Source organism: Podarcis gaigeae (genome assembly GCF_964106915.1).
Source record: "Podarcis gaigeae genome assembly, chromosome: 14".
In the NCBI taxonomy this organism is placed as follows: Eukaryota; Metazoa; Chordata; class Lepidosauria; order Squamata; family Lacertidae; genus Podarcis; species Podarcis gaigeae.
This window is the reverse complement of record NC_139690.1, coordinates 46061292-46080379: the sequence shown is the minus strand read 5'-3', so window position 1 is coordinate 46080379 and position 19088 is coordinate 46061292. Positions and strand designations below refer to the sequence as shown.

The following is a 19088-nucleotide window of genomic DNA, read 5'->3' as shown; positions in this document are numbered from 1 at the left end:
ACAGTGACTGGCAGTGGTTCTCCTATATTTCAGACCAGGGTCTCTCCAAGCCATGCACAGCAGATGTTCTATCACCAAGCTATGGTCTTTCCTCATGCATCTTTTGGGTTTGCAAGGGGCAAGGATCTCCTAAATTTCCTGGGGGCCAGTTTCTCCCCATAATTTCTGAAATTAGCAAAGGTGGGGTTTGACGTCAAGCCAGCTTGGGAGCTGGGCTTGGAGAGGTGCCGTGCAAGAACAAAGGCAAGTGATAGCAGCGTCATTACCCTGGCAAATGGTGAGACATTTGGCATTGGACAAGAAAGGAGGAGCTGCCAGGATCATATGACATGTGGTGTCACCCCAGGAAAAGGTGCCTTTGGGCAGGAGGCTTGTGAAACAGTTTGCCAGGGTGACAAGAGGATGCTGAAAGTGGAAGGGGAGGACGAGTTTTCTGCAAAGGCTGCTGGGAAGTGAAAAGAAGGAGGTAGGGAGAACGTGCAGCGCTGGCTGGAAGAGGTTCCACCAAGAGACTGGCTGATGCTTTGGACGCAAGCTTGCGGCAGCTATGAGATGGTCAACGAGAGACACTGTGCAAATAAACCATACTTCCAGAACACTGCAGAGCCACCGTTCCTTGACTTTCCAACAGAAACACAACCTTTGGTGAGCACCAAGACCCCTGGAATCTCTTGCTACCACTCAGCAGAGTCTGGGGTGTTGTGTGACACCAGAAACATAGGAAGCAATCTTGTTCTTGTTGTTGTTTAGTCGTTTAGTCATGTCCGACTCTTCGTGACCCCCTGGACCAGAGCATGCCAGGCACTTCTGTCTTCCACTGCCTCCCGCAGTTTGGTCAGACTCATGTTTGTAGCTTCGAGAACACTGTCCAACCATCTCATCCTCTGTCGTCCCCTTCTCCTTGTGCCCTTCTCTCTTTCCCAACATCAGGGTCTTTTCCAGGGAGTCTTCTCTTCTCATGAGGTGGCCAAAGTACTGGAGTCTCAGCTTCACGATCTGTCCTTCCAGTGAGCACTCAGGGCTGAAGGAAGCAATCTTATACAGAGTTAAAGGTAAAGGTAAATGGACCCCTAACCATTAGGTCCAGTCGTGGCCAACTCTGGGGTTGCGGTGCTCATCTCGCTTTATTGGCCGAGGGAGCCGACGTACAGCTTCCGGGTCATGTGGCCAGCATGGCTAAGCCACTTCTGGCGAACCAGAGCAGCGCATGGAAATGCCGTTTACCTTCCCACCGGAGAGGTACCTATTTATCTACTTGCATTTTGACATGCTTTCGAACTGCTAGGTTGGCAGGAGCAGGGACTGAGCAATGGGAGCTCACCCCGTTGTGGGGATTCGAACCGCCGACCTTCTGATCAGCAAGTCCTAGGCTCTGTGGTTTAACCCACAGCGCCACCCGCGTCCCTTTCTAAACAGAGTTAGTCAATCCCAAATTGGCCAGACTTGGTTTAGGATTTGGGATTGGGCTGGAGTGGCTACACAGCCCTAATTGATCCAGATTTTCCTGTCTTTGGGATGGAGAAAGAGATGTGTGTAGGGTTGGAGAAAGGTGTATGTTTGACATCTGGAAGCCCTGAGGCTTAGCTACAAAGCGAGACAGCAAGAGTACATGTTTACATGCTTAATGTGCTCTGCTGGGATCTCAAACTAGGGACTTTGGCTGTGGTACCTAGCATGCCTGTCCTTGGATAACTATAGAGAACTGAAGGCAGATGGAACTGCTGGCTGGCTGCTCCACCACCACAGATGATCAGAAGGTGGCACGACGCTTCAAACACAGCAGGGACACAAAGAGTAAATGGGGCCCTATCAGACTTTATAAGGCTTTGCTGATTAGCCTGGCAGGAACTATTGGGACTGCCTGCTTGGACCAGCCATCTCCACGCCACTCCCCACCCCATGCGCTAACAGATAGAAACTTAGAGCAGGTGTAGTCAATGTGTGTCTCTCATATGTTTTTGGATTCCCAACTCTTACAGCCCCAATCCTCAGGGATCATGGGAGTTGGTGTCCAACAATATCTGGAAGACTACAGATTCCGCAGTCCCAGAACAGGGGATCAAGAATTAAGAGGACAGAAGGGCATCTCTTTTGTGTCAGGCCAATGGCCCATCTAGTCCAATGCCCTGTTTTCCACTGTGACCAACCAGATGCCCAAATGGGAAGTTCACAACCAGGAGATGAAGGCAAGTCCTTTCTTTGACTGATGCGTCCCTGCATTTGCCAATTTTTAAAATTCTTTTCATTTATTCAATTTATATCCTGCTCTTGTTCCCAAAGGAGCCCAGGGCAGAAACTGCACAATGATCTAACATGTTAAGACATCTTTTTTGTATATAAAAAAACAATTCAAATACAAATAATTCTAGGTGAAACGTGCCAAATTCCGTGAACAATATTGGACTCAGTTATGTTTCTGTAGGGGAGGGTTAACGTAAGTAATTAAGAAGCCCAGCTACTATACAGGCCACTGACTCATATATTCCAGCATCTAGTTCTCACTGTGGCCAAAACGATGCCTATGAGAAGTTTGCAAGAAGGACCTGAACAGAACAATGTTCTCCCCACCTGTGAGTCTTAACAAGCAATGGGTGCTGGTCCATTTTGGTGAGTGGGGCACTGCCCCACAAGTGACAGTCTGCCCTCAGCCTGCCTTCACCTACCTGCCTTCTTATTTACCACCAGCCCAGGGGGTGGTTGCCCCTTGTAGAACTTAGCAGGGAGGACAATGGGGGCAAAGCTCTGCTTGTCATTGGTTTTGGTGCCATCTACAATTGGTCCCTCTGCCTTTTACACCACTCTTCCATTTTCCCATCTACCTCTTGTTTTATTTTCTTTACATTTGCCCTCCATGACAAAGGGCTGGAGTAGTTTATTCTCCATTTTGAGGTTGTGTCGGGGCACCAGGCTCTTTCCCATGGTACCTCCACAGTCTGCTCCAGAATTTTCTCTTTCCCACCTGCCACACTACCAATATTAGTGCTCTGATGTCAGTTGTCAAGAACTGTGGAATATGCCACCTTGAAGTGGGTGAGGAATCAAGTGCCAGATCTCTCTCTCTCCAAAAGTGGAGATCACTCACTCATTGCCTTTGCAGAGGAAAACCCAATGTTTCCCAGGGCAACCTAATGGAATTCCCTCCCAGGGGCCAGAGGATTACAGGATATAACATTTGTTTGGATGGAGAACTAATGAAACCCATTGTGTTTTTCTTTATTCTTCCTTTTTACAGCATGACTCCAAGCCGTTTTTTGTATACATCCTCCGACTTTTGTATACTTTTTATATCAGTATTATTTATTTGGTAACAAATGTTTAACAGCTTGCAATGTCTAAAACAATTCTTCCAGACAGGGGGCAGAATATGGTGGTAGTTTACGTATCTCTGCTAATTTTCTCTCTTTCTCATCTATTCTACCCTCTCGAATTAGTAGTTTACAGTGGAGACTTTTGCATTCTCTTAACACTGACAATGATTTAGAAATCTTGGGAGTGAGTTCCGTTGCTCATGATGGGACTTCTCTTCCGAGCAAACATTTGATTGATGTTTTTTCTTGTTTATGTCATTTATCAAGCCAGCCAGAGAACCTCAAGTTATCTGGGTAGCTTACAATAAATAAGGATAAAGTCAATTTAAGTGCAAAATGGGACATGAAACCATAAAATCAAAAGCAGCATGAATGTGTAGAAGATTGCACGGCAAGTAACTTTAAAACAACAACAACACGTTTTCCTTACAAAGAGCTCAGATTTTAAAATTTGAGTTTTATTAGGTTTACCAGATGAGGAGCATACTGGACCCTGAGATTTCAGGGGCCAAACCTGAAACCCCAGAGCAGGCCCTGGTGATGTCATCAGATGGGCCCTGGAGATGGAGGTTAATTGGGAGAGGGGAGCTGAAGAAGCAGATGCCCCAGGGTGTCTATACTATAATTTGCAGCCAGCTCTTGTCAGGCTGAAGTTTGTAAGCTGCATGCACAGTCTTCTTAATTCTTCTTCATTAAAAAATATCAACCACCTTTCAAGCTCTGCACCGGCCACCTGGAGGGGGCCAAGCAGACCTGGAGACTTCGAGTCAGACTTGGAGGTCTGGCAATCCTGAACTTCAACTATCAAAACTATTCAGTGGCTGGATGTATATGCTGCCAATTCCTGATCAAGTAACCATTCATTTTATCGTTTCATCCTCCAAATTATAACTATTACATTTTTTTTACAAGCCACCTTGAGATTTAGATATTTCTTCCCTCTTCCAATACAGAGAACCTTTCATTAAGGATTCATGGAGAATATCCGGAGGAGGAAGGAAAGGCAGCCCTCAGAAAAATGAAAGTTCTCTCTCTCCACAGATCATTCCCTCTTATGTCTGCTACAATGAGGGCCGCACAAAAAGGATTCTGGAGATTTGCTCTCTTGTATCCACAGTTAGGGTTTTACATCTTTCAAAATGCTTGGCCAAGATTGCACAATGCTTCTCTCCAGTCTGGGCATGGCATGAAAGGAAACGAGTGCACATAGCTTTTCCTAGCCCACCCAGTACCCCACCCCGGGAGTACAGAAAGAACAGGCTATATCCCAGTGGGAGAACATTTGCTTTGCATGCAGAAGGTCTCCGGTTCAGTTCTCCCCAAGGAACTGACTCACCCCATATATTGCTGCTCAGAAATGGTACTCCTCAGATGAGAAATTCCAGAGATTGCCATAGTGGGGGTTCTGAGCTCTCCACAGAATGCTTGAGACAAAGCAACACAGGATGGTCAATTCCCCATTTCTGATCTAATGAAGGCTGCACTCATGTGGCAGTCAATTCCTTTTCCCTAACTGCTAATTTCCACATTATATTTGAGCCTTCACACAACGTAAAAGCCGCTTCCAGAAAATGAATGGAATATAGTGCATGTTTAGTTCTGAGTTATTTGATTTTGGGAAAGGGTGTGTGGAATTGCAGCCCCCTTAACCCAGAAAATGTATATTGCTGCGTATTGCCAAGTCAAAATTGTTATTGTGATGTGATTTCAAAACCGATTTTGGCCAATACCTTGAAAAATCACAGCACTAAAACAGACCATAAAATCCATGATACCGTCGTACCTTAGTTCTCGGATGGAATCTGTTCCAGAAGTCCGTTCAACTTCCAAAATCCAAGGCGTGGCAGGAGCTTCCTGCACTCAATCGGAAGCCACGCTGGATTTTTGGCTTCCTGAAAATGTTCGCAAACCAGAACACTCACTTCCAGGTTTGTGGCATTTGGGAGCCAAAACATTCAAGTCACAAGGCATTCAAGAACCAATGTATGACTGTTTTACCATGCAAAAATGACTGAAAAAAAGAAAAAAAGTTGGGGGGAGGCAAGGCATGGGGCTGCAGAGCAGTGCATGTGAAAAGGATCTAGGAGTCTTGGTTGGCCACAAACTTGACATGAGCCAACAGTGTGACGCGGCAGCTAAAAAAGCCAATGCAATTCTGGGCTGCATCAATAGGAGTATAGCATCTAGATCAAGGGAAGTAATAGTGCCACTGTATTCTGCTCTGGTCAGACCTCACCTGGAGTACTGTGTCCAGTTCTGGGCACCACAGTTCAAGAAGGACACTGACAAACTGGAACATGTCCAGAGGAGGGCAACCAAAATGGTCAAAGGCCTGGAAACGATGCCTTATGAGGAACGGCTAAGGGAGCTGGGCATGTTTAGCCTGGAGAAGAGGAGGTTAAGGGGTGATATGATAGCCATGTTCAAATATATAAAAGGATGTCACATAGAGGAGGGAGAAAGTTGTTTTCTGCTGCTCCAGAGAAGTGGACACGGAGCAATGGATCCAAACTACAAGAAAGAAGATTCCACCTAAACATTAGGAAGAACTTCCTGAGAGTAAGAGCTGTTCGACAGTGGAATTTGCTGCCAAGGAGTGTGGTGGAGTCTCCTTCTTTGGAGGTCTTTAAGCAGAGGCTTGACAACCATATGTCAGGAGTGCTCTGATGATGTTTCCTGCTTGGCAGGGGGTTGGACTCGATGGCCCTTGTGGTCTCTTCCAACTCTATGATTCTATGATTCTATGCAGACCCCCGGGTGCATTCTGTGAACCTCTAACTGGGAGCAACTTGTTTATTCTGCTTCTTGACATTTTCTGTCATTTTCCGTGTTATATTTGAGCTTTCACACACTCTAAAAGCCACTTCTGGGAGTCTAGTGGAATCTGGCGGAAATTCAGCACTAGAAATGCTAATTGCTTTTAAAAAAATAAATAAATATTTGCAATCTCATTAGTCCAGAAAATTGTGGGAGTAAAGTGACAAAAATTGGGGAGTTGTACTGGTTCTTTCCTGATGTTTTCATGGGGGAATCAGGGGTGTAGGGAGACAGAAGCACACACGTGCAGAATTGTTGAGGGCATAGCGATGTTGTCCATTGACACTGGTTGTTGTGTCACATCACACCCACCAGTATGAATGAAATTTAGCACAACATGGTGGCATATCAGTCAAAAAGCCACAGTTCCATGATACAAGCTACTGCGGCGTGAAAGGAACATTAGAATATGAGACAGAGGCACCAGCATTATAATAGGAAAAATTAAGGCAATATTCCCCACATCTGGTTGTACCCAAAGAACATATTTTGAAAATCACTATACTAATGAACAGAGGGAAGCAAAATGACGGAGGTTTTCTTTTTTCCCATTTTCATATCAATTGGCAGAAATTATCTTTATTAGAAAAATGAAATTTTCATGTATTTACATTTTGTACATCTTGTTATACTTGGCACATGTGTTTTCTCTCACAGGTATATACATTTCAATATACGCAAACATTCACGTCTTCCCCGCTCTCTTCCTATCTTCCATCTCTCTCTCTCTCTCTTTCTCTCTCTCTCTCTTTCTCTCTTTCTTTTCCCCCTCCTACATATTTAACAAAAATGAAAAATACAATACACCTTGAAGACAACCATGTTCATTATATACTCTCCCCACCCCCTTTTCTATCATCAAAAGTTTGAAGCAAACATTTGTGGGTTTTTGTTTTGTTTTTTTGTAGATATGTCTGAAAAATATTATTTATACAGTATTAGCACTTAAGTCATGCATTTGGATTTAAATATGCTGGAGGGGTAAACGACTGTTTAGACAGAACAGGTCAACAGAGAAACAAACAAACAAATGGGGAAAAAAGATTCCTGGGTCACAAATTACTTGCATCCCACTGTGTTATCAGGACATCATATCCAACTACCAGTTTTAAAGAAGTCTCTAAGAGTGTGTACGGACGTAACTTGTGTATTTGGTGACTCTTGAGTGTGTATGTGCACGTCTTAAAATTGTTGAGCTTGGTTTTTCAATGATTCAAAACCTCGAGTGTTCTCGATGAACATCCCAGTGCTCCATTTCTGATGGTGCGTTCACACAATACAGGTTCGGTTACTGGACAAAGTCAGTGCTAGGTTTTGACTTCCATTGGTGAACCCCCATCACAAATGGACAGCTGCGTTCAGAACCTCCATATTAACTTGCTCTGCTCAACAGAGATCTATAAAGGGCCTCTTCATACATTAAGATTTTTAATATATATATGGGGGGTTGGTTGACACCCATGGCTGCAATCCTATCACCACAGGGAGGGGATCTAAAGGGGCCTAGGATAAGCCATGTCAGAGCCCTTCTCCTTGCTACTGTGGCCATAAGATGTTGGGGCCAAGGAGACCAAATCTGAGGTGATTTGAGGATGTTCGGGGGGGAATCAGGAAAAAGCACAGAACTGAGAGATCCACAACCTTCTCAACACCCCAGGGGGAAACCCAAACTGGGGGTATAGGGCAGCTGAGGAGTTAGCCTAAATCTTTCCCACAGGAGGAAAATGAGGGCTGCAGAGAAAAACCATAGGAGCACAAAAGCACTTCTCTGACCTCATTTCTGCCCTGCCAATGAAAGTCTGGAAAAGCTTTGGCTATGGTGATTAATCCACCTTCAAATCTGCACCATGAAAGAAGGACAGTGAAGGCTAAGCTCTGTTTTAAAAGTTACAGCTCCATGGGGTGGGAGGAATTGTGATGTGAATGAGGCAAACAGGTGCTTGAAAAGTTGGATCTCATGCAGGAACGTTCACGGGGAGAAAAGGATTTACAGAAGCTGCCGCTGTATAAGCTCCCCCACAAAAGCCCCATATCCATACACAAAGCTGACAGCTATTAATGTCCTGTTTTCTTATCTCCAAAACAAAAAAATGCAATCACTCTTGAAAATACAATGCATCTTAACTGCATCCAACACTGTATGTATACAACACAGTTGGGACATAGCCACACTTAACTCTCATCTGCACTTTCCAGGCATGGTCCATGCTTTCAAGCTCCATGAGTGAGCACCCTTTATTTGCTCTGGAGTTTTCCCCGTGAAAACCTGCTCTTTAAAGTTCAATTGGAGCAAACAGCACTCGGTGGAAAACCCAAATTGCTGTTTGCTCCAATTGAGCGCTAAAGAGCATGTCTTCATAGGGAAAGCACACTTGGAGAAGTCTTTGCAGGGAAAGGGTGTTTGGGCATGAAGCTTTAAAATGGAAAGATAAGCCCTCAGTGCAGCAGGTATTGTAAGAAAGCTTAAACCACGGCAACCCCAGTGGGTCCTATTATGCATGTTGGAGGAAGCAATCTTATTAATAAATGTGTAAATTCAGCAGAACACATCCTGGAAGACCCGTTTAGAGCCACAAGGAGATGACCTGATGTCAATGCTCTGTGCCTTAAGAGTATAAATTGTAATCACATATGGTATGATACGTTGACATCTGAATGTATAACTCGCAAGGAACTACAAAATGGGGGAGCTGACTGGCAGCTCTTTGTGATTTGATTTCCTCATCACACTGTGCAACTTGCATTTGCAATTTGGCAAGCACCAGCCTCTGTGTACAGTCATGATGACTTGTATTTCGATCTTTTTTATTGAAATAAAATCAAGCTTTCAACGCATTTGCGCATGTCTGAGAAGCAATGCATTTATATTGGAAGACCTTGTATGCAAATGGATTTGTATTAATTTTATCTGGGGAGGTGCCCTCCCCTTTTTCCATTTTGTGTGTCCATATTTACAGTGCAATCCACAGGTGTCTGCACTAGATCTGGACAAAGCAGTCAATGCTGCTGTTTCTCTTTTTTCCTATCTTAAATTCAGTTCACCCCATTTTAAAATAACTCATCTGCATTTTTAGAGCACATTTCTCCTCCTATGTATGATTTGGCATGCATTTTTGCCTAAAAGGTTCCTGCCCACCCCAGTAATCTTGAGGGGGATCCTGATTCTCTGGGGTAAATCCACCAGTAAATGCTGCTCACTTCAGTGGCGTTAATGCCAAAGAAACCCATGGTAGATTGTGTCCAAAGAAATATTAGCAGCAATGTCATTGCAGAGCATCCTGAAGGTTTTAGAGACTTGATCTAGGCATACTTGCATGCTTTCAGCTCTATACCCTGCCCTGATCTCCCTCCTTTCCTCTTTTGGGTGAAAACTGAGTCAAATCTCTCCCATCCCAACTATCATCAAGCTATAGCCAATCCTTATACTGGCCACAACCACAATAGCTGAGCTGGAGGTGCAATTCTGCCTCCCATTTTTGTTGGGGTTTTTGCAGGAGATCAAATCAGTGGGCTTTGTGCCCGTTGGATAGTATAAAAGGTGGGCGCTATTAGCAATTTCGCTTTGCCCATGGAACAGTCAAGAGTAAAGCATGGTTGATTTATCTGGATCTAACTACTGAATGAATTCTTTGGCTTACAGGCATATAAGTTCTGCATCGAATTGCTAGAGCATGTGAGCTTCTGGGATCGAAACAGGCACAAACTGGTACAACATCCTGGCAAAACATGACACCCAACATCATTCATCATTGGTTTGGGAATCGTCTCTTGACTGGTCACCATCCGAGGGGGTGAAAAACCACATTAGGGGTATTCACACATTACATTGGAACCTTGTACCTATGTATTCAAAGAATGCAGCTATACACTCATGCCATTATTCAAATGTAATGTTCAGCAAGCATACACAACAGTTGTGCATCCCAAATCCACAAGTGAGCACATTTTCATGCAAACACCTGTGTATGGTGTAATGTGTGAACACACTTATTCAGGTTTTGTACGTTAGAGAAGAACTGGTTTCTGGGATGTGCATGTTCTTTTCAAGACAATGGCATCTCACCAACAAGAAGCATTGGGAAGAGTAGGAAAGTAACTTGTGAAGTTAGACTTCTAGTTGGAGGTGATCTATTCACCTCCACCAGATCCTCACCACCCACAGCATCTAAGCACAACCCTTTTGGAAGGACTACCTGTTCATCCATATGGGAGATTTTAGGAATCGTGGCCAACAGTCATAAGCACAACCCAAAACTCCTGCATCATATTTGATATCTCCCCCATCCCCACATTAGGTTTGGCTGTCCACATTGAATGGTTTTTGTTCTAGAGCACCAAACATCCACATGGGCCAGACTGCTATTTAAAAATCAGGCTGGCATTTCCAGTGCAAAATGCAGACTAAGAATCACTCTTTTAAAAGCTCATCTGGATACCCATTTTTCTATATATATATATATTTTTAAAAAAGCTGTAAACACTCGTATTTAAAACTGCAGTAAGGTTCCATATCAAAATCTACAGTTTCGCATAGTGCAATTTCCTTATTTCAGCCGCATATATATATAATAAATGTTAAATAAATAGCAGCACAGAGTTGCCTTCTGGAGGCCTGGTTTTCTTATGAAGCCGTGGGTGTAGTTTGCTACAACCTACAGAAGGCCAAGTTTCCATTAGAGTTGATCAACTCTAGTTGGCCAACCCACTTGGGAGAAGATGCCTGCATGTCTATTACCTGCTGCTTTTGCCTAGGCAAGCAAGACCAGCCAATGGTGGAAACAAATGAGAAACAGCTTATTTCAAGAAGGAAACCTCCACAGTTGAGGGCGGTGGGTAGATGTGGGGCAGTGACCAGCAATGGGTGGTCCACTTTCTTCTCCTCCCAAAGAAGAGACCATTCTGAACAGTGATGGATGCAACTCTGACTACCAGCACCTGAGGGTTCCAACCCACGTTTCAGAAAGAGCACATGAACCATCACCTCCTATGCTTTTGGCCGAAAGCGACTCCTATTTAAAATGTGAAATCAGCTTCAGTACAAGAAGCAAGGATCTCAATGGAGGGGTGATGTTTTCAAGCAACAGGTCTCCTCTGCTCTCAAGAGACATCATAACCTGCTTTTGAAATGCTTCCAGTGTTCAAATGGGCTTTGACTTGCAGTGCCTCACCTGCTTACCCCTAAACACACGGCCAGGTATCGCAGTTTAATTGAATTGCAGACTAGCTTTCCCAGATGCTACTCAATTGCATCATTACTGACCATCAGCCATGCTGGCTGGGGCTGATGGGAATTGTAGTCTCAAGTATCTGGAGAGCATCAGGTTGGAGGTGGCATTGCATATTGTAGGTGGCATGTGCATATTGTGGGGTTGGGGTGATTTCAGAATAAATGCCTTGACAGTCACTGCCTTGGAAATATGGGAATTGCCAGATAGCATTTGGAGTGGGAGAAATCTGTCCAGTTTTCTCCTTGACAAGCAGGTTTCCTGAGGAAAGAAGTTCTCAAACTAAGGGCCATAGACCACCAGTGGTCCATCACATGCCCCCATCAAATATTCCTGTTGTTTTTTTATTGCTTCTTTTATTTCATATTTTAATTGCATTGCAAGCTGCAGTCTGTGGAATCCAGACTGCAACACAATCCAACACCATGAGAAATAAAAGGAATAAAAATATATATAGTTAACAATCACGCAGCGCTGAGCACAGCCCACTGCAATTGCTACAACAAGCAGAAACATCATTACAACCCTCTGCAATTTCCAAGTGGTCCATGGTGGGGAGAATTTGAGAACCCCACTGCCCTAAAATAATAGGTATTCTTCTAAAGCAACATTTTATACATGCTTACTTGGGAAGAAACCTACAGAACTAAGTCATGCTTACGTCCCAGTAAGCATAGGTGGGACTGAGCCATACTTGTCCTCATTTTCTACACTTTTAAACTGAAGCTTTGTAACATTTTAAAGCAGCAATGTGGAAGCCGAGGCTCTCCACCAGTTGCTAGGCTACAACTTCCTTCATCCTTGAGAGCTGGCTGTGGCTGATGGGAGCTTTAGTCCAGGAACACAGGTATCTCAGCCCTGTTCTAATGAAAGAACTTATGAAGTACTTCCCAGCACATTCAATAATCAAGGGAGTCCAACCTTCTTTTCTTCCCAGGTTGGGGAGCATCAAGCTACAAATTCCCAGGTTGTCTACATCAAGCTTTCTCCACCTGGTGCCCCCTAGATGGTTTGGACTACAACTCCCATCAGTTGATGGGACTCGTGATCCCAAACAACTGGAGGCTGTCACATTGGGCAAAGCTGGTCTAAGTATTACATTTGGCACTCAGCAGGGTCATTTAATTTTAACCACCATCCGTCTCCACCCCATGTTGTGGCAGGATCATTAAACAGATGCTAAAGCATATTAATTCAGGTCTGTGTTTCCCTTCTCTCCTTGGTTTGTTTTTTTCCCTTAAAGTGACATGTATCCACATAGTGCACATTTTTTCATCATGGCATTGTGTGTGTATATATATCTATATGTGTGTGTGTGTGTGTGTGTGTGTGAAGTAACTCAGAAACCAAACCTGGAGTGTGTCCCTATTTCCTCCTCCCTACTCCAGTGTTATTTGACATGAGCATTGGGAGGTTGTTATCTCCCTAGCGTGTTCTGCAGCTACCTAATTTACACATGTCATGTGCATATATTGAGTATTTAAGATGGATCGGATTAAAGAAGTAAAAAAATAACAATGTTCCAACATACATACAAACATACATACACGGGAGTTCTAGAAGGAAAGCAAGTCACTACTGAGAAATGCTACACTTCCGGACTACAGTCAGACAATTTGGTACTGCATTCCAGGTTGAGTCCATTCGACATATATGGCTGTTGGTGTCGTACATTAACAACTGCAGTTAACATTAACATACGGTTAATCAGAATGGGACCACTACTGGGTTGTAAACAAATGAGCAATGGTTATATTGGTGCCAGTGTTGTTGGGTTCTCTTTTTTTCTTTTTCTTTTTTTCTTTTTGAACAATGTGAAGGAACAAGGCGAAGAGAGATACTATACAGCCCTGAGTTATCATCACCAACAAGGAAGAGACACATACTTGTGTACACATTTAGGTTTCAAGTTAGATTATGAGGTCTACAGCTTTACAGATGTAAGCTCCATACACCAAGACTTAGAAATATCTATGTTTCCAGCTGCAGAGATTTTCCAGCTGAGAAGTTGGACTGTGGAGTTTTCTACAAACCAATTTCATTACAAAACGAGTGTCTATGAAAGAGAATGAAAGCATTTGGACACCAACAGAAACCATCGTCTTACAAGTGCAATGAGTTGGGCCTATGTTTTTTTTCCTTCCCCTTCCCCGCATTATTATATATATATATTTGGCTTCACTCCCCAAATTGGTCTCTCCAGAATCTCCTCCCTGGACCTTACGGTGGATTTAGACGATGCAAGGCTGTTCTTGAAAAACACACACATACACATGCAGTCTTGTGGTGACTTGAGGGCCCCAGGCTGCAGCTGAAACTTCAACACACAACTTGATGCATATGTAGCATGTTCCCATGATAGGAATTGCACCCCTAGGGTGTGTATTTTTCATCTGATCTTCATGGTTGTTTCTTACAAACATGATGGGTGATATTCATTAGTCATACTCAAGAACAGACCTATTTAAATCAATGGATTCAAGTAGCTCTATTTCAAGCATGACTTAGCTGGATATCCCTCAATACAGTGTTCCCCAACCTTGGGCCTCCAGCTGTTTTTGGACTACAATTCCCATCATCCTTGACCACTGGTCTTGCTAGCGAGGGGTGATGGGAGTTGTAGTCCAAAAACAGCTGGAGGCCCAAGGTTGGGGAACACTGCCTCAATAGATATAAAGTAATACCCAGCTCAGATTTCAATAGGTCAGCTTTGAGCATGGCAGTTGGATATCATCTGATGGATATAAGATGGTGCCCAACTCAAGAAGATGGTTGTGTGTATGTTTCCCACAAACTGCCTGCGCTGCATTCATAATGTCTGAATCCACCCTTAGCTGTCCCATAAGCAACGAGACGCCTTCAAGACTAAAGTGTTTGTTTGTTTTACAAATGTCAACAGTAAAGTGCTATCCTTTGAGGTCTGCTTTCCTTATGCAGCAATATCAATATTTTCATGGAATTTACGCTGGAGCAGAATTGTGTGGGTTGTTAACTAGATGGGCACAATCTCCCAGGAACTTCTCCTCCTGTGTCTGGGGCCACCAGGCACATTGCTGTGACCAGAAAGAGGCCATTAAAAGTCTCTCCATGTGGTGGCTGCCTCCTGGTGGCAATTTAATTGTGTGCAGAGGCTCGCCAACCTCAGGTGGGGACACCTTTTGCCCACATCTCCACGTGTTGCCATGGAACGGTTTTGAAACGTCCCCTACTGTCTAGGCCAGGGTTTCCCCACTCGGGTCTTCAGCTGTTTTTGGACTACAACTCCCATCATCCCTAGCTAGCAGTGGTCAGGAATGTTGGGAACTGTAGTCCAAAAAACAGCTAAAGACCCAGGTTTGGGGAAGCCCTGCTCTAGGCTCAGCCCTGGCACAGAGAAATGCCACAGTTGAACCTTTCCCTAGCACTCATCTCCACACCAGGAAAAGCATGGAGCACCTGCTAAACACCTTGGAAAGGTAGGCAGGTGCAGGGCCTGTAAGAGAAGGAGGCAACCCTGTGTTGAGAATGGGGGCCATAACATCCTAGGGTCCCTTAGAACTCGGCAGTTCTATGAATCTATGTGAAACTGACCCCCAAGGACCATTAAAAAGAATGGGAGTTGTCCAAGGAAATTGGACTTGGACTTTTGTGCTTGTTCAGTGTAGGGAGCAGCCAAGCAACTCTACCTTGGGAAAGATCAGGAGCTCAAACATCTGACATGTATTGTCCCCCTTCACCCCCACTGGTATGCCCACCGGGACTGTTAGGGGAGACAAGACAGCTCAGCATGTGAGGCCGCTTGCTTCCCCAGGCAGGTGGAGTAGCTGGAACTCTTGCGAGCATAGACCTCAGTGCCCCTCTTCGGACTGGCAGAGAATCAAAGTCACTTTAAGGCCAGCCCCTTGGATAGCTCGGAGGTTGGAAGTTAAGAAGTCTCCAGGTTTGGTTAAGCCATAGAAATGCCAGGAGACTGTGTGGTCTCGTCTTTCTGTTCCTCGCCCAGCCTCCCAGCTCTCCCCAGACTTCATCCCGGGTAAGGTCACGCCCACCACAGCCCAGCCTGGCCTCGGCAGGGACTAGCGTGGTCTGTCTGTTCAGTCTTAGATGGGGAGACGGGGAAAGAAGCTCCCTGCCTTTCCTGGGCGAGGTTCCCACCCCTTCCTGGTTGCACCACCACAGCGCCCAGCTTGGAGCTGCTATCTGAACGTGTGGGACCTCTATTAGCAATTATGAAACTTCCATTCCTTTCAATGGGGCTTGGCGGAGGAGAAGTCCTCTGTGGATTGCAGCCTTGGTCTCTGTAAGACAGACAAAGATGAACACAATATTGTTTCCATTCATGGGCCCTGAGGATGTATATATATATATTTATATATATGTATATATAGATAGATAGATATATAGATATATATAGATATATAGATATAGATAGATATATAATTATTTTTTGCTTTTGTTTGACTGTGTTTAAAAACAAAGATGAAACTAAATCGTATAGATATAGCTATATATATGTATATATATATATAGTTTTTCACTTTGTCTGTTTCTTAAAAAAAAGACTAACTCTAATCTCTTTGACAAGTCTTACCTTTGTCAGTGTACAAATGCATTCTTAACAATTTTTTTTCTTTGTTCTGTGTCAAAGTACATGCATACCATATTGCTTATTCTCTACTAAAAAATAAACGTCTGGGAGGACATAAATACGCCAGTGGAAAGTGCGAGAAGGACTCAAGTCTGATGGACAAGGGGAAAAAGAACCACCCTAATATAAAAAATAACATAGTTGCCAACATATCCCAGCAGGATTCCAAAATGGACAGACCAGAAATGGTGCCCATTTCTGCCCGGGCTTGAACTGATCCCTAAGGGTGTATTTACACTGCAAGGCAGAAAGTGGGTTGATGGCTTCTCCCTCTTCCTAGGGGATGGTAGCCTTCCAAACAGAGCTGTGGGTTGCTAATATGGGCCACATGCCCACTGTATAGGTAATTCGCTACAATACCATTTGAACAGTCACAGTGTCACCCCTTAAGGATTCTGGGAACTGTAGTTTGTTATTGGCGCCGTGAGTTGGAGGCCCCTCGTCCCTTCAGAGAGCTACAGTCACCACAGTGGTTTAACAGTCGATCGCTCTTCCCAGGGAACAATCGTAGCTCTGCCAGGGGGTAGAGGGGAGTTCTTAACAACTCCCAGCACCCTTAACAGACTACGGTTCCCAGGATTCTTTTGGGGGAGCCATGGCTGTTCAAAGTGGTAAAATAGTGCTTTAAATGTCTGGTGCAGGTGTAACCATGGGATTTGAGGCACTATCACCAAACTGCGGTTTCCCAGGATGCTCTGGGGAAAGACACTGCAGTCAAATAAAACAATATATGTTTGTAGTATAGATATGCCCTTGGAGGGATGGGGTTTTTTTTTTCCTATCGTTCTTCCTACTCCCTCTTCCCTTTCCTTTTTTCTTTTTGGTTCAACAGGCGAGATCAATCAATGGAAGGCATCGCAGACCCTCAGTTCCCAGAGGACTGCTAAGGAGACCCCGTTTGGCTCTCGGATGCTGGCAACTATGTTTTTCCCTCTAGATAAAAATGTGAATGGAAAAAAAGCTAAACATCTGATTCAATGCTAGGCATCTTCTTATACACGCGTCTATTGCTGCAGGAATTTAAAACTCTTGGAGCTGAGTACACGCTATTCTTATTTGCAACATAAGGCATCCCATGCTCCGAAATGTACATGTCGTTGTGGACCCGGCCGTCTCTGGAACAGTATGAGGCGGTCGATTTTATCGACGACCTTGAGTAACTATCATTTCTCGCTTTTGTGGGCAAGGAGTGTTTATAAAGGCCCGCGGGGCTCCGCCCCAGAACCAAGTGCTGGTCGTCGTAATAAGAGTGCAGAAAAGGGTTCTCCGCGGAACGGTCGGAATACAGGGACTTGATCCTCTTACCGTCGTCCAAGGTGCGTGTGAAAAGCGGAGCCTTGCTGCTCAAGAGTTTGCTTTGGGGGGCGTTAAACAGGTTTGCATAAGGGCTGCCTTCCAGAAACTTCTCTTTGTCTTTCAGGCTGATGCTCCGGGCCGGCCTCCCGACGTCCACTTCCCTGGGCTTGTTGTCCAGAAGGTTGTCGAAAGAGTGTTGCCGGCTGATCCTCAGCCTGCTTTTCTTGGGGGGCTGGGTTTTGTTGTTCTGGACCCAGTCGTGCCGGTACACCTCTTCCTCCCGCTGGGCCGAGTTGCCGGTGTCCTGCAACATCTGGTCTTCATCGATGTCGTACAGGTTCCCCATCCGCACGCAGGCATCGCACTTGTAGGGCGAGCGGCTCAAATGGTGTCCGGCGTAGCTGGGCAGACTGGAAAGGCAGCTCCTGCAGTGGGTAGCGTTCTGCCTGTAGCGGTCGTTGGCTTCGCCGAAGGACGCATTCTTATCTTTCGTGCCGTAGTGCTTCGGGTACAGCTTGTACTGGTCGTTGCTAGGAAGACTTTCCTCATTCGGCAAAGGAGTCCTGTTACTCGGCTCTGACTTCCGGTAGTTGTCGTTGTGATCCTGATAAACATCGGAGAACTCCATTGTCTCTGGGAGGATAATGTTCTCGATATACTGGGGCGTGTCCAGGTGAAAGCCACGCTCTTTATCTGCATCTATAATGTAAATTTTATCCCGAGGCAGAGACTTGTTTTTCAGATATGTCAGCTCGACTTCGCTACAGTCCTTCGGGTATTTCGCTACAGGCCGTTTTTTAACATTGTCCTTTGACTTGTGGTGCTTGTTGTTGTTTTCAGGCTCCATGTGGCAGGTGGCCCGGCTCGAGGTATCTGAAACGTCTGAGCGGATGATCTCTTCGGGGAGGTACCTTGGGCCTTTCAACGAATGCTGCCGGTTCTCGTCAGAATCGTTTTCTCGCTGGAGAGAGCCCTGCCGCAGAGATTCTTGGCGCAACGATTCGACCGATTTCCTCCACAGCTGTCTCGGGCGCGAGTTCCCTTTGGCTTCTGCCGCAACGGCGACTTCCACCGTGTTGGGATTGGATTCGTTCAGCGTGAGCGGATGCTGCCCTTGGAAAACGTAGTTGTTGAGGCTGTCCTTGTGGCGGTTGCCCATGAATGTCTGTAGGTCGCCTATGTTGTCGCTGAAAATGTTCTCCTTCGGGGGAAAGGGCCTGTTGTTGTCGGAGAAGATCAAATTCCCCTTGTCCATCATCATGTCCATTATCAAGGACCCCCTGTGGATAAAATCGGCTGTTCTTTTGGGGGAGTTTATCCGGGAGGGGTTGATGTTGGTCATGTTCTTCGCCGACCGCAGGAGCTTCAACATATTCGTTTGAGAACTCGTCAGGGTGAAGTCGGGGGACTTCTTCTTTTCTTCTATGTGGACCCCATGGATGCAGCTGTAAATACCCTAAGTGAGAAGCAACACAAAATGGATAAAGTTTCAAATCATCAACCCTTCAAAGCAGGGGGTAGGGAGCCTCCAGCCTGTAGGTCAAATATGCCCCCCCTCCTGGGCTCTCTGTCCCTCCCTCAGGACTATCCTCATGCAAAGTCCTCCTTGGGTATTTTTTACTGGCTAGAACGTGTCCTAGCTTGCCTGGATAGATGACTGAGATGGAGATATGTGCAAGTGTATTCTCCTTCTTCATGCATAAAGACACCTCTGGTTTTGTGTGGCTGGAATATAGCCAGCTACGCATAAGTCCAGAATCACACGTGTTGTTCTGATCACTTTTGCTTCTAACCCCACAATGAATCCCCTGGAAG

The 19088-nt window shown here is 45.1% G+C and overlaps 2 protein-coding genes across 3 annotated transcripts in view; both read right to left on the bottom strand.

Annotated features, from left to right (window-relative positions):
- LOC310831093 (myosin-11) overlaps nt 1-19088 on the bottom strand; it is a 1553087-nt gene that overhangs the window by 636974 nt on the left and 897025 nt on the right. The gene's annotated exons all lie outside the window — the stretch shown is intronic.
- The window catches only part of GRIN2A (glutamate ionotropic receptor NMDA type subunit 2A), a 213513-nt gene continuing 208646 nt past the window's right edge, over nt 14222-19088 (bottom strand). Inside the window, exons 14-15 of one of the 2 annotated variants that reach the window (XM_083711283.1) lie at nt 17283-18729; nt 14222-15627 (exon numbers count right to left, since the gene is read on the bottom strand). In XM_083711283.1, the coding sequence (XP_083567409.1) occupies nt 15557-15627; nt 17283-18729 (1518 nt within the window). In that variant the 3' untranslated portion in view covers nt 14222-15556. Of the gene's footprint in view, nt 15628-15824; nt 18730-19088 lie in introns of those variants that run through there. The other variant, XM_083711282.1, reaches the window with a different exon arrangement.